Raw genomic sequence first — 15,385 nt, forward strand, 5'->3', positions numbered from 1 at the left:
TTTCAGCAACAGATGACAGACACGTTGTTGAGATAAGGACAAGTATTGAGTAAAACAGTGTCAAGTGTGCAGAAATTGAAGGCCATTAGGTATTGTACTGGACAAATATTTTCTATTTTGTCAGAGGTTTGGTGCCATCTCAAGCAACACATTCTGAGTGAGCACGAGAACCAAAGAAGCAACAAGAGCCACTTGGAGTTAAAAGAAATTAATGATTTTAAGATAATTTTCTTCCCCATATTGCTTCCTTATTTTAACATGCGACTGAATCAGCGTGATAATTTTTTCATATTCATAAGTCACCTGTTGTAAAATGGGGGTAAAAAGGATCCTGACTCCCCATAACTGTACTGACGACTAGGCTTTTTCCTCCCATACTATACTGAGGGTTTCCAGGACAAATTCAAACAGTAGAAATTGCCCTACCTGGGTTCCGGAAATTCTTTCGCACAGACTTCTGGGAAATGTAGTCCGGATATTATGACATCACAGCTGTCCAGGCAACCCCTACCTCTCGCTTCCTCAAAGTTGGTGTTCTTTTATGCCATGCTTTCCTGTCGAGTCTCTGGCATGGAGGTCGGTCCAGGGACGAGCGCAGCCTGTTGCACTGTGCGGGGTGCGGGGTGTGGGTGTCAGCCTTGGAGGGAGGCTGGCCCCTCGGCTGGGTGGGAGGGCAGAAGAAGCTGCTTGGAGGTGCTGTGCTGCAGTGGCTGGGACACATGAGATGGCAGGTCGGGGTTGGGGGCAGGGGGATGGGATTGTGCCCTTAATGAGGGTTTCCTCAGAAGCTGTATGCAGCCCGAGTCCGCCTTGAGGCTTCTGGGAACCAGAGCTGCCTGGTTGTGGGGGGTAGATAAATGACAGTGCTAGTCCAGGATTGCCAGACAGTGGTGGTCAGCTGACTACCTGATCCTGAGGAGGTCCTGGGAGCTCACTGAACGGCTTGGCTAGGGGAGAACTTACACACAGCTGAGAGGCCCTCTGCTGGGGAATCTGAACTCAGCTTCACCTTAGAAAAGGCCTCCATCCCTATTTTGGTTTGAATTATTGTGTCAGAAGGTCGTTTTGTTTTTGTTTTTCGAGACAGTATTTCTCTTAACTGTCCAACTCACATTGTAGACTTAGACTGGCCAGGAATTCACAAGAGACCTTCCTGCCTCTGCCTCCCTAGTGCTGGGGTTGAAGGCTAGCAACACCTCACCCAGGGAGTGTCAGTATGCCCTGATCTGGCATTGAAATTCTTGAGCTGGTCTAGGAGCAGGTGACAAGCTCACATGGCCTTGTTTGGGGGTGCCAGGCTTTGTGTTAGGTCAGTAGGATGGGTAAGAACACACAGACCTGTGTATAGTCACTTGATAGAAGAGAAACTGCAGCCTTACTCTGAGGTGCATCCCTGTCATCTGCATCTGTGAGGTGGGGCAGGACTCTGTGGTCCTTCCCTGCTACAAAGGAAATTCAAGGCCAGCCTAGGCTGCCTGAGTATGTATCACAAAACATTTAAACATGTTTGATAAACATGAGAAATGCTTGCTATGGTTCATTTCAGTCTTACAATGATCAGAAGACAGATCCATGCAGTCAACACTTTGCTGACTTACAAACTACCTGTCCTTAACTTGACTCATTCCATGTGTAATATAAACTTTTTTTGCTAGCATGCTTTTGTTAAAGACATTACATTCTGGCGATTACATACTTGTTGGAATACACAGTGTGAGGAAGAATTCTCTTTCCCTTGAATTACTTAAGCGAATGTTCATTCTTTTTGGATAATAATCTGTATTAGCTACTGTCATGACCTGACGATGCTCTCCTCTGGTCTCACCGAATTCTTCCAGGTTGCTGCTTTCATATCTCCCCTAAGACTCTGTTATTCTTCAGCTCCTTCCTGCAGTTCCTGATGGATGCAGGCCACGGTGGTTTGCATTCCTGTCTTCTGCTGCAGCTGCAGCTGGGATGCCTTCCCTGTCCCTGTCCAGCTGTGTGCAGATGCTTCTTACAGTCAGCACAAAACCACTTCCTCACTGTCCCTCCCGTGGGTACCGCCATCTCCAGCCAGTGAAGCCAACTGCTGATGTGGGATTCCTTCCTCTTCCCCGGGTGTGAGTCCAGCTCCCCTTGGTGTGTGGTCCTCTCATTGCTCCCAGGCTTCTTTTGTTGTGCTCTAGTGTTAGCATGAGGGAAGCAGTTACTTGCTACATCGCAGGCATGAGCCCTGCTGTGTCAGACATGTCAGATCTGGAGAGCTGTGGAGAGGAGGTGTGCCGGGTGACGACATTCAGACCCTGCCAGTGTGTATGTTTACGTCAGAGGCCATGGAGAGAGATTACAGCAGATTTGATCAGGAGTCAAACGCGTATGCAAGGAGTAAACCTGAGCAGCACAGGGTTTCATTGTGTTGTCATTTTCTGTTGTGAACGTGTCTGTCATAGTGTCCTCCTTAGTCATTCTCAGATGCAATAACATCTCAGTGACATATCTTGAGTTGAAAGGTGTCTGGTTGCCCTGACAATTCTCTTAAAGTCTGCACAGCATTCCACTGTTCTTGTCTTTGCTGTATCTATATAAAAATTAAGTCAGATGGATGACAGTGCAAGTCCTGAGTGTTTATGGCATATCCTTCACTTGCTGGTGCTCTGATTTTCAATTTTCCAATTTTCAATTTTGTCTGACTTCTTTGAAAAGCTATCTCTGAGAGACACTGACATAAGACACAAGATGCCTTACAACTTCTACTCTGTCTATTCTGTTACTCTGGGCTTGCTTCTGGGAACAGCCTCCATTCAAGTGAAGTACAGATATCCACCTCCCAGTTATAGTCAGAATATGTAGCAAGTGTTAATGAGTGGCACTTTGCCTGCCTTATACTGACCTTATTTGCATTTCTCCTCTGTAGAAAAGGAATTTTGCCAGTATCAAGTTCTCTTAAAATGTTGGCCATTAATTGTATTGGCTAATGTCCTTACCAGATACTATTCTGTTCACCGATGTACCACCCACCACCCACAGCATCCCCAGGAGATTGGGGACCTGCTCTAGTTCTCTCAGAGGGTAATGTTTCCATCTCCGCTCTGCTCTGGACTCCTGTCATTTCCCACCTTTTCCATGCTGTTGTCAATCTCATAGGTAAAAAACAGTGAATCAGATTTTTTGTTGTTGTTTTTCTATTTCCTGGTAAAACTGGAATATGCTCTACTGGGTACAAATAAGTTTTTGGGCCAGCATGAGTGCTTTTCTGTTCAGAAATTACTGGGTGTTCTCTTTGCCACTTTTCTTCACTCTACCTGTGACGGGGAGATCTGTTGGCTTCCTCATTGCTGCTTAACTTTGTTCTCTATAAAGAGTCATTGTTTTTGTTTGGTTGTCCTGTTGGGTTTATTTTGTTTTGTTTTGTTTTTGAGGGGTTGTTGTTGTTGTTGTTTTGTATGTTATTGTTTTTGGTAGACCAGGCTGGCTTTAAAGTGACAGAGATCCACCTATATCTGCCTCTCTGAGTGTGGGGATGGTAGGTGTGAGCCACTGCGCCTGGCTTATAAAGAGTCATTCTTTATAGAGGATGTATTCCATTTGCACCAAAAATCTTGTAAAGACACCTCCTCCCAGTGCTGAAAAGACTATGCACCTGAGACAAAAAAGCCTCGGGGAAGTGGAGTCGGCTCTGACATGAAGGTCTCCTGCCTAGTGATGAGTTGTCATAGTAGTGGAAGGTGCTCCTTTCCAAGGGAGAGAAGCAACAAATACCCCTGTTTAACTGTTCTGCCAGTGACCCACAGCAATGGATAGTGTGGCATACTATCCCTAAACATGCAGCAGTGACACTCACATCTTGACATTAGCAGCAGCTGTATAATTGGACTTAAAAGTGGCCCAAGAGGACATCCGTCATGATGGGACACACAGATCGCGTGGTAGGTCTTGAGTCTCAGAGGAGAACAGGCTAATGCCACTCGACTAAACCATCCCAACTATATTTCCATAGAGCTGTGTGTGTGTATCCTCCTGGAAGTGCATAGTGCCTCTCTCTGTAGCACAGAGAACATTACAGAAAACCAAAACTGACGGAAATGCAGAGAACTATGATCTTGTGTCCTGACCCAATAGATGCATCGACACCACAATTCCTGCACATTGTGGACTGCTTCTAGAGAGGGGGGCCGATGATACTTACATAGTAAAGTGTATGTATGTACATCACATATGTGACACTATGAAAGAAGAACACCACCTATATTTGGGATGGAATGCTGGGGTACATGAAAGGCCTTGGAATAAGAAGAGGAGGAAATGATGTAATTACACTTAAATGGGACAATTTTTCATAGAAACAATCACAGTATTGTGACTTGTGACTATACATGACAAAATGCAATGTGACAACAGAATTCACTACCTGCACAGAGAGAAAATACCACATGGTTTCATCGATATGTTAGAGGAACAGACTTGTGACTTGTAAAAAAACATGGAGGTATAATAGGACTAGTGGCAACAGGAAGCAAAGGCTTGGGGACTCCCTGGGCAGTGAATGTGCTGGGACGATAGACTAGAAGGATGAGGCTCCTGGTACTGTTGTCCTGAATGCTGAGTGTGTGCAAGGACCAAGTGGGGTACATGTCAGAAGCCTGGAAGATAGTGTTTGAGGAGATGAGCATAGCAAAACAGAGTGAGCCAGTCCAAAGCTTACCCAAGCAATTATTACAGAAATATCACAATACTACATACATTGTTGGTGTTTTCATATATTACTAAAAGGAAATAATGTACGGCTGTTTTGTTATTCTGAGACTTTACTCAATGAGATACAAAAAACAAAGCAAAACAAAACAAAACAAAACAAAACAAAAAACCAACCCAAATCCTTAAATTAGAAAATTAGAAAGTTTTGAAATAAGAACGTGGTAGCATCAGCAATTATTTTTTCGCATATACAGCACACCAATGCACAAGTGCCATACGTGCAAACCATGCTTTACAGATATGACAAATATCAATACCTGTCAGTGAACTCATGGAAATGGAAATGACAAAAAGAGCAGAGTAATGTCTGTTGTGTTTTAAATCAAACAGTGTTGTTAGTCCTTTACTTGCTGATTTTTTTAAGTGGTCTAGATACTTAAATGATATTTTCTCTGTGGGTTCTTCCATACTTGTTCTAGCCCGTGCCTGCTCCATCTCCTGTCCCTTGTCAACTCTGTAAAAATCCAGAAACCCAGACAGCAGCCAGAAGCACTGTATCAGAATCTGTATTTTAGTTTCACTTCACACTTATGATTGTGCATATTAAGTGCTGGCAGGTACCTTCTCTCTCACCATAAGTTTCTCCTGTGAAAATGTATATGTGTGGCATATAACACAAGCATGTGACACTAGATGCATGTTCTTCTGTAGATGTGTTTGCTTACATTTCATCTGTCTTAAATGAATAGTATCCACACGGCTGTGTAGGATCTTTTTACCTTGTCTTTCCTTGAAGATGAGTCCAGTGTGGATCATGTGAGTTCCTTTGTTGTGTCTGAGGAATTTTCCTCACCAATTTAAAAACACTTTTCGCTCTCTCTTATGCTGGGCAAAATCTAGATTTGTGTCCTCAAGCACATGATGCCCGTGTTAGGGTTTCTATTGCTGTGATACAGACCATGAGGAAAGGCAACTTGGAGACGAAAGGGTTCGTTTCAGCTGACAGCTTCAGGTTACAGTTCATTTCCTAGTGAAGTCAAGGCAGGAACCTGGAGGCAGGAAGTGGAGCACAGCCCAGAGAGGAGTAGTGCTTCCTGGCTTGCTTCCCATGGCTTGTTCAGTATGCTTCCCTGTACATAGACCCACCTGCCTAGGGCCAGCATTACCCATAGTGTGCTGCGCTATATCGTATCAGTCACTGATTATGAAAATGTCCCGCAGACGTCCCTATAGGGCAGTTTAGGGAAGCATTTTCTCAATGATGCTTCTCTCTTCTCTAATGACCCTAGATAGTGTCAACTTGACAGGTGAACTAGCCATCCCAATGCATCTTGGTATTGATATTGCTGTTAACTGTTTTAATAACTCAAAAGTGTGGTACCATTTATTGGTCTTTGTTTCAGGAAATGCTGTCCTTCTGGGATGTGGCCATTGATTTCTCTCCAGAAGAGTGGGAATGCCTGGACCCTGCTCAGTGGAGTCTGTACAGGGACGTGATGCTGGAGACCTACAGCAACCTTGTGTTCCTGGGTGAGGAGTGCATCTACAGTGAATTCTTATTTCACCCTCAAAGTGTAGTTTCCTCACTTCCTACATTATCTCATGGGAGGCTATGATTTTCACCAGCGAGCTTCACATTCTTTATTTTAAGAAAAATGAGGCAGGTTGCTGTATAGCTTAGAACCATTTCATTGTTTTTCCGTTTGTGTGTTTAACTTGTCTGTTGAAAGCATGCGTCTTTCACACTAGTGGGACTGTTAGTTGTTCAATGGCATGAGGCACGGAGCACTCGTGTTAATGAAAAATGTTCACAATTCTGTCTTAATGTTTTTCCTTCAAATGAAACTCAGAACCTGGGCATTGTAAATTCCCTCACATATTGTAATGATCCTGTCAGAAACCATGTAAGGAAATAACTGTCTGTGATCATTGCATCATCTCCTCCCTTATAAACACTGTCCTGGAAGGGTCGTGTCAATTCCCAGTAGGAGAACACTCAAACAGTCTTGTTCTCTTTCCCACAAACAGGTCTTGCTGTGTCTAAGCCACAGCTGGTGACATTTCTGGAGCAAAGTCAAGGGCCTTGGGATGGGACGAGACAAGCAGCTTTCACTGTGCCTCCAGGTGTGTAGAATGAGGGGGTCAGAGGACAGAGTTGCAATTAAAGACCCCACATAAAGCCAGGCTTTCCCATCAGGTCTCCCTTGCCTGTCTTTGTGGTCACAGAAGCACGTCTCTCAATCACTTATGATGGTTTAAATCTTAGGCTTTGTGTTTCCCCAACAGTGAGCTGTGCTTGTGTTAACAGTGACCTCCAAGTCTTTTCTCTGTATTGGGTCTCCATTGTAATGTAAGACTCAGGGCAATGCCTCTCAGTGCTGGTCGAGTTGAGAGCAGGCTCATGCCAGAAAGATCTCTACGTTGAGGTGAGCATGACTGGGTTTTGTTAGGGTTAAATTTACCAGTGTGCCTAAGAATTGCCCCATGTCGAGCACCGCGTGTTCTTCATTTACCAGTATGGCCTAATAATGTTTATTATGAGACCTAAATTATTAATATGGTAGTATTTTCTAACCCACTAGCAATCAATCAAGACACAGACACCTGTTATATTTTAAAATAGCCTTAGTTAACCTGGGGCAGGTTATGAATGCCTTAAACTACTTCCCAGAGTGGGGCAAGCATGGGATCCCTGCCCCAATCCCAGGCCATCTGCTTCTAATAATTTCTATCAAGTTACCCCCCCCCCCATCCATAATCCCATATACTTGCTAATATTCTTCATCTGGGCCAAATTCTCCATCCATACCAGGCACGTGCTTCTTCTCCACCTAACCCGTGGTGGCACAAACTACTTCTTCCATCTCTTCTCCAGTCTCTCTTCTTCCCAAGATTCTCTCTGTCTCTCCATGCCTGGCAACCTGTAGGAGGTTGATCTGATGTATTTTGATGCTAATTAATAAAAGGCCATCACCTGGGCGGGGAAAATGGGCAGGTGTGGCTAAGGTTCCTTGTCTTCTGCCTCCCGAGTGCTGGAATTAAAGGCATGTGCCACTATGCCCAGCTCAAAATATGCAAATTTTATTCTAAATGTAGAATTTTGTTTTGGAAGGTACAAAAGATATGTTGTATGACAAGTAGACTGTCCACACCGAGATTAAATAATATAGCCTAAGGATTTGGGACAGTATTTTATGTTTTATATTGATGTCTAGAAAGTATATACCTGAAAGATATTAAGTCATAATAGTAAAATTCAGGTTCACCCATGATTAACAGAAATTATCTTGAGGCAACATATCATAGATATCAAAATTTCCATTTGTCCTGTCCCAGGTCTAATGGCATGGCCCTGAAAATCAGCTGGTTATAAAACTTTGCTGAAATCTTTGTTGGATCTTTGTGAGTTCAAGGCCAGCCTGGTCTACAGAGAGAGTTCCAGGACAGACAGGGCTGCACAGAGAAACCCTGTCTCAAAAAAATAAAACAACAACAGCAACAAAACCCCAAACGACTACAAAAAAATGGAATATTTCGATGTTCATCCTACCTCACACAATCACAATTAATTTTCATTTCCAGGCTTGGCTACTTTATAATTTCCTGACTCTCTGGCCATATAATATCTATATTGCTTGGTGGGCTTATCTAGTAAAATGCCCTCGCAACTTCTTTAGCTGCTTAGCTTTGAATAATATGCCATCTCTTCTGTGTTCTGTTTGGTTGTGCTCTGACCCCAGTAGAAGGATGGATTGTTTCCACCTATTCTACTTGTGAATTATGCTCAGTGCATTTTGGTGTTGAAATATACAGTAGTTTCTCATTGATGCTTCAATGCGTATGGGTAAATGTCTCCATTTTTAAAGACAAGCCTTATAAGTATAGAGATATTGCTTAACTTTTGTTCATATCTCAACTTTGCCTCAACAGCAACAACACCCAATGATCATAACTATTACATCAAGGCCACTGATTGTAAATCACTCCTTGTTCAACGCCAAAGAACTCTTACAGGGCAGAAACCCTACAAGTGTGAAGAGTGTGGTAAGGCCCTTAGTTCTCATAAAACACTTTCTATACACCGGAGACTTCATACTGGAGAAAAACCCTACAAGTGTAAAGAGTGTCACAAGGCGTTCAGTACTCGCTCATCACTCTTTATACACCAGAAAAATCATACTGATGAAAAAACCTACAGGTGTGAAGAATGTGGCAGATCATTTTACTACCCTTCCATGCTGAAGCAGCATCAAAGAATTCATTCTGGAGAGAAACCCTACAAGTGTGAAAAATGTGGAAAATCCTTTTCCGAGCCTTCATTTCTTAAGCAACATCAAAGAGTTCATTATACAGAAAATCCCTACAACTATGAAAAATGTGGCAAAAGATTTTCCTGTTCTCCACACCTTCAGGAACATGAACAGATTCATATTGGAAAGAAACTATACAAGTGTGAGGAATGCACAAAAGCCTTCCGTTATTACTCAGCCCTTAGACTACACAAGACGGCCCATACTGGAGAAAAACCCTACAAGTGTGAACAGTGTTGCAGATGTTTTTCCTTATTTTCCAGTCTTCTAAGGCATCAAAAAATTCACTCTGAAGACAATCCCTACAAGTGTGCAGAGTGCGGCAGATGTTTTTGCTCATCTTCATCCCTTAGACGACATCAAACGACCCATTCCGAAGACAATCCCTACAAGTGTGCAAAATGTGACAGAAGGTTTTCTTGTTCTGCAAGCCTTCAGGAACATCAAACAATTCACCCTGGAGAGGAACCATACAGATGTGACAAATGTCGCAGAACCTTTCATTATCACTCATCCCTTAAGAGACATAAGATAATTCATACTAGAGAGAAGTCCTACAACTGTGAAAACTGTGGCAAGTGTTTTTCCTCCGCTAAATGCCTTAGACGGCATCAAAAAATTCACTTAGAAGACAATCCGCACAAGTGTGGGGAATGCGGCAAAGCCTTTGTTAATGGTTATAACCTAAGTCGACACATGACAGTCCATACTGCAGAAAAATGCTACCACGGTCTTAAACAGTTCACACCTCTTCAGCCCTTAAAAGACATCAAATGATTCATTCTCAGTACAAACTCCGTAAATGTGTGCAGTGTGGGAAATTCTTTACTAACAATTCGGACCTTGTCTAACTCAAATGAATCCACAGTGCATACTACTGTAACCTCCTCACCAGGGTCTTCAGCCAGTGTATTTGAATCTTGCATTGATTGATGAGTTTCTTTTCTCTGTAACTATAAATGTTCCGTGAAACTGTTACCGTGTTGTAACTTGGTCCTCTGGGTGGCCTGAATCAGAGGTCTGGGCTGTGGTATAGTTACTGTTGTTTCCCCTGTTGTGTCACCCAAGCTCCTGTCATCATTGTCTCTGAGTAGGTAAGAAGCTCCATTAAACTAATTTCTCTACAGGTGGGATTTAGTAAAATGGTCCACATTGGTGCTAACCCAGGTTGGATAGATATTGGTGTTTGTCTCCCAGGAAAAGCTAACAAAATCCATTGTCAGTCAGTCATATTTGGTTCCAGAGTAAAGACTGTGTTGTTTCCTTTAAGTTCATAACAGTGCTTCTCGGATGATTCCAACTGTCCTGTCATAGAAACTCAGCTGAGGGATGGACACGTGATTGCCTATAATGAACCATTGTACATGCAGTTCTTACTTTGTTATTGATACAGATCCTAAAAAGTCACCTCAAACTTGAGATTACCAGTTTATGCAAACAGCTAAAACAATGGCCACTAAAGCCTAAAATTTAACAATCAGTAACTTATAAATGACTAAATGGCTCTAATGTGCCGAAGATTGTGGTTTTAGTCATGCTAAGTACAAATGAAATTTATTTACAGAAATAAAATGGGAAGGAGAGGCTAATAAATACTCTTATTCTATAATCTTCTGTATATGCGAAGCATGCTAAAATACATACTTCAAACAAGTTTAAAATAAACTTAGTATGTTTCATATATAGTATAAATTTAAAAATCAGCTGTAATTATATTTAATAGAATGCTAGAACTAAAGGTGTTAAATTTACCATATCCATAGAGGCAGGACAGCCACAGGCTCACTCACTAGCATTTCCCTCGGATGTGCCACAGACCTTATCAGATTAAATTGCATGCTAGCCATATAACACGCAATGTAAAAAGGATGTAAGGGGAAAGAAAGGCTTTGTGAAAGTCTACTGCTCCTGTCTCCCCTGCTACATCCGATCTAACAATCTGGCCCTGGTTAATTAACTGGCTGTTAAACTTTTTCAAATGATAGGTCACCTTGGGAAAAATTATTTCACAGGCCTATATAAACATCAAGGGTTTGGAAATAACTCAAAGAAGTGGGGAATGAAATGGTTAGGCAAGGTCAGCTTACATAGAGGTTACACCTCCTCCTCTTGGGAGCCTTTTCAGGCAAGTAGAAATTGTATCTTCCATCTTCTGGGAAAGGATTCCTTCCCTGCTGGGACACGATCTAGATGCATATTTTTAAAAATCCCAAAAGTGGCCATTATACTGTGTGTGTGTGTTTTAATATGTATTTATTATTTACATAGTGCTCTGCCCACATGTGAGCCTGCAGGCCAGAAGAGGGCACCAGATCTCATTATAGATGGTTGTGAGCCACCATGTGGTTGCTAGGGATTGAACTCAGAACCTTTGGAAGAACACACAGTGTTCTTAACCTCTGAGCCATCTCTCCAGCCCCTATACTGTGTTTTATAGATGGGAGGGTCCCCACTTCTCTGCTGTGGAAGAGTATAGTCAAACAAACAAACAAACAAACAAACATAACATGACACCTCAGTGTACATCTCATGTAATGTGAGTGTAGTTTGTTTTACTTTTAAAGTCCAGCCATCATTTCCTTCCTCATTATGAGCCTTTTTGAGGTTGGAGACCAAGCTTGCTCACCTATATTCTTAAATAGCTTAATAATTGGGGAGATTTGTAACTTTCTCACATAGATAAAAGTCTCGTGTTATGAACAGTGGCTATAAAATCAGGTGGTACCAACTTAAATGCTTCCTCTCTACTGCCTAGCTTTCTTAGCGGAGGCACAATTTAGGTATGTCCTCATGGGAGTAACATCACGAACAGTCCTACCCAGCTGTGAACCCAAGAAGCAGAATGAATGGCCCGGCAACATGTGGACATGGAGCAAGAGTGGCAGCAAAGCTATGGGAGTTGCCAATCATTTTCTGGTTGAATTTAAAGCTCATGCCACCCACTGTCACTAGTGGTTGGTGATGTTAATCAGATCTCCCTCGGGAGAACCTAATGCTGTTAGTCTTATGAGTGGTAACTAAGCGAACCCAAGTCCTTATCTTTATATCCACAGAGTCAGGCACTTCCTAACAACCTACAGAAAATTTAATTGTGTGGTAGATGGAGACTAATACATAGACTCACAATTTGTTGAAGTGTGGAGAACAATACCCTATAGAGGGCACTGATCTAAATGGCACACCTACATCACACTGCAAATGCCACACTCGGGGATTTCTGAGGGAGAAGAGGGAGGATGGTGGTCAGAGCAGGATGTAGTGGATGGTGACAGTGAAACAGTATTTGCTAGAAATGTCAGGACCATTTCATTCATAATCACACTGTGATTAGTACTATGTGGACAACATCTGCACAAACTAAAACCATCCATGCAAAGCCGTGGATGCCCAAGGGCCTTGTTATGTCTCACCCTGAGTGGAAGAACTATGGCTCTTGATGGAGACAGTCAACCTGAGAGACTTACAGTTCTAGTCAATTGTCCTACACCCCTACACATAGCGGAGCACTAAGTGGAATGAAGAAATTAAAAAAGAAAAAGCTCAAGACATTGGAGTGGAAATTGTTACTAAGATTACAAAGTAATTTAAGGTGAAGAAATGTGTAGATTCAAATAAAACACACAATATACATGTATATTCTCCCAAAATAAATACCATTTTAAACCCTATTGGTTTTGGACATATCCAAATTTGACTTGTTTTAGCAGTGACTACAGCACATGACTGGCTGCCATAAAATCTACTGAGGGACAATATCTTCCTGGGAAATTATTATGAGGGTACAAGAGACAAGATTACCAGAAGGGCCGGGCGTGGTGGCACATGCCTTTAATCCTAGCACTCGGGAGGCAGAGGCAGGTGGATCACTGTGAGTTCGAGGACAGCCTGGTCTACAAAGAGAGTCCAGGACAGCCCAGGCTACAAAGAGAAACCCTGTCCTCACAAAAACAAAACCAAAAAAAAAAAAAAGATTACCAGAAGGGCTCAGATATTTAGGACTAAGGAGTCCTGCCTCAGTGTGACATCAGCAGAGAGACAGGGATGATGCCAAGAGATGAGCTGCTTCCAGACCCCTGTGCATCTTCCACTTGGCTTTGCCATAAGTACAACCGAGGAAAGATGAGCAGTGGCTTCCTCACCCTCCTTGTCCTCCCTTCTGTATATACAGTTGTCACCACTGATTTGGTCCCTTGTTATCCATCATTATTAAAGTTAGGCAAGGAGATGAGCTTGTTGAGTAAAAGCTAAAACAAAATATAACACATCACATATTTTCTAGAATTGATTTGATAGAAAAAATAGTTTATTTACATGTAAAAGTCATAGAATACAGAGAACTGAATAAATCTCTAGAGTAGATGGAAAAGAAAGGGTCTAAGCTTTAAATCCTACCTTTGTAAATGCATGCTTTTTTCCCTCCACCCCATTGTAGAAGGTATATCTTGTGTATTGTATGGATGCATCACCTATGAATAAAAAATCCATGACCTATAGAGAAGGGGAAAATAGAAGGTGGGACATCCGCTAGGCAAGAAGGATTCTGGGATAGAGCTAGGCATGAGAGATTTGCCCAAGAAGATATAAAAGAGTGCAGATGCATGGTACCTGAGCAGAGGTAACCAGCCACATGGCAGAACTTAGATAAGAATAAATAGGCTAGGGCTGGAGAGATGGCTCAGAAGTGAAGAGCACTGTCTGTTCTTCCAAAGGTCCTGAGTTCAATTCCCAGTGACCACATGGTGGCTCATGGCCATCGATAATGAGATCTGGTGCCCTCTTCTGGCATGTGGGCTGAATACTGTATAAATAAAAAATAAATGTTTTTTAAAAAAAGAATAAATAGGCTATTAAGTTATGAGCTATCCAGGGAATGAGCCTAGCTGTAAGGACTAGGTATTTGTAAATATATGCTCAAAACTACACCTCTAGGAAAATCTCTCCAGGTTCAGCATCCAGAGACAAATGAAACTGCTATAAGGTCCAGCCCTATCCCAAGTATGAAGCAGAACTTGACAGCAATCACCTCACAGTCCTGGCTTTGTAGCCACTAAAGTGCAATGTGTAGTTAGTTCATCAAGGAGCTTTGCAGCATGATTAAAGAGAACTACTTCACCACACAATTGGTGGGATATCCAGTGTCCCTCCTAACAGTCCTTGTGGGGTCACACTGCATGAGCAGTGCAGGTGACAGCTAAGTGGAATTGGAACCCCACTATATCTACTCATGGTAGAACCTTAACAAACACTACCCAGGGGCCATCTGTGCTTCAGACCACAGAGATGGAAGCTTGCATTGTCACTTCTTTGGAAGCCAGATTATTTTTTTTTTTCAGCAACATCAGATGCAATGCATGTCTGTCTACCTTGTTCTTGTCTTTCCTTGTTAGATGACCATCCCTCTCTTTTGGAGTAGGCAGGTTTCTGCTGCTCCGTGGCGTGTTGAAGTAATAACCTTGTAAGCACTAGGGAATGCGCAAATGTTTAAATCACAAGGTCAAGAGACTTTACGCTTTGACTCTCTTTTGACCAGCAAAGTCTACGGAGATGTAGAAAAATGGGCTGCCTTTCCTGGTAACTCTCAGAGGCTTCCAAGGTAGAGGGTATGGCGTATTTTAAGGTTTTTGATTGTCAAATTAAGTAAACTTATTTGAGGATTCTGATATCTTTTTATTTTAGAAACAATCATTTCCATGACCTGATTTTTGAAGAACTGAGGCAAGTTCAAGGCAGGCGCCATGACTTTTAAATTTTACTGTCACATTGGAACAATTTCAGTATCAGAGAAGACAGAGGAAATTGAACTAGACAGGTAAGACCTCTGCAGGGCAAATCCCAGCAATGGATAATGGGTAAGTGGGCATTACCATAGCTGCGTCCTTCAGTTTGGAATACGAACAGAGGAGGTTAAAAACAAAACAAAAATACCATGCCTAGTGGTATGTGTGTGTGTGTGTGTGTGTGTGTGTGTGTGTGTGTGTGTGTGTGTGTGTGTATCTGAGTTTGTAAACAACCAGGTGAAGACTGGTAAAATTCTAGTAGAACTCACACTAAAACTCACATATATTAACATTTGAAAATTTTCAAGGGACTTAAGAACAGGTGGGAAAAAATCCTGAGATGGATTATGGGAATTCTTTGCAAGTAAATGTCGGAGATCTGGGCTTTTAACTTTGTTCAGTGATTTAAATAAACACTGTGTCCCTGACCAACTTACCACAGTATATGGACACACAAAACGGTTTTTTGAGCAGTGGAGTCTGATCCATGTATGGCTCACAAAGTGTCAGTACAGAGGAAGAAGTTTTATGTATTTTTTATTTATTTGTAGTACTGCGTATTTGGAGTCTACATTAGAGTCGAGTGCTTTAACCTAGGCTAAATAGCTAGTGAAGATAACA

General features: G+C 42.2%; 1 protein-coding gene across 1 annotated transcript; it reads left to right on the plus strand.

Annotated features, from left to right (window-relative positions):
* Positions 1 to 519: 519 nt before the first annotated feature.
* On the plus strand, positions 520 to 9,859 carry LOC127193809 (zinc finger protein 58-like). Its single transcript, XM_051151047.1, has 4 exons — positions 520 to 576; positions 6,081 to 6,207; positions 6,706 to 6,801; positions 8,608 to 9,859. The coding sequence occupies exons 1-4, from the start codon at positions 547 to 549 to the stop codon at positions 9,762 to 9,764; spliced, it is 1,410 nt and encodes a 469-aa protein (XP_051007004.1). The 5' UTR covers positions 520 to 546; the 3' UTR covers positions 9,765 to 9,859.
* The last annotated feature ends 5,526 nt before the right edge of the window (positions 9,860 to 15,385 follow it).

The sequence above is a fragment of the Acomys russatus genome, chromosome 9 (genome assembly GCF_903995435.1).
Source record: "Acomys russatus chromosome 9, mAcoRus1.1, whole genome shotgun sequence".
NCBI classification, from domain to species: domain Eukaryota; kingdom Metazoa; phylum Chordata; class Mammalia; order Rodentia; family Muridae; genus Acomys; species Acomys russatus.

Bases quoted from the DNA above. Each gene is read 5' to 3' on its own strand.
- LOC127193809 (XM_051151047.1), top strand. From the start codon at position 547: ATGCTTTCCTGTCGAGTCTCTGGCATGGAG. The intron at 577-6,080 runs GTCGGTCCAGGG...TCTTTGTTTCAG, and splicing joins GTCGAGTCTCTGGCATGGAG to GAAATGCTGTCCTTCTGGGA. The intron at 6,802-8,607 runs GTGTGTAGAATG...TTGCCTCAACAG, and splicing joins AGCTTTCACTGTGCCTCCAG to CAACAACACCCAATGATCAT.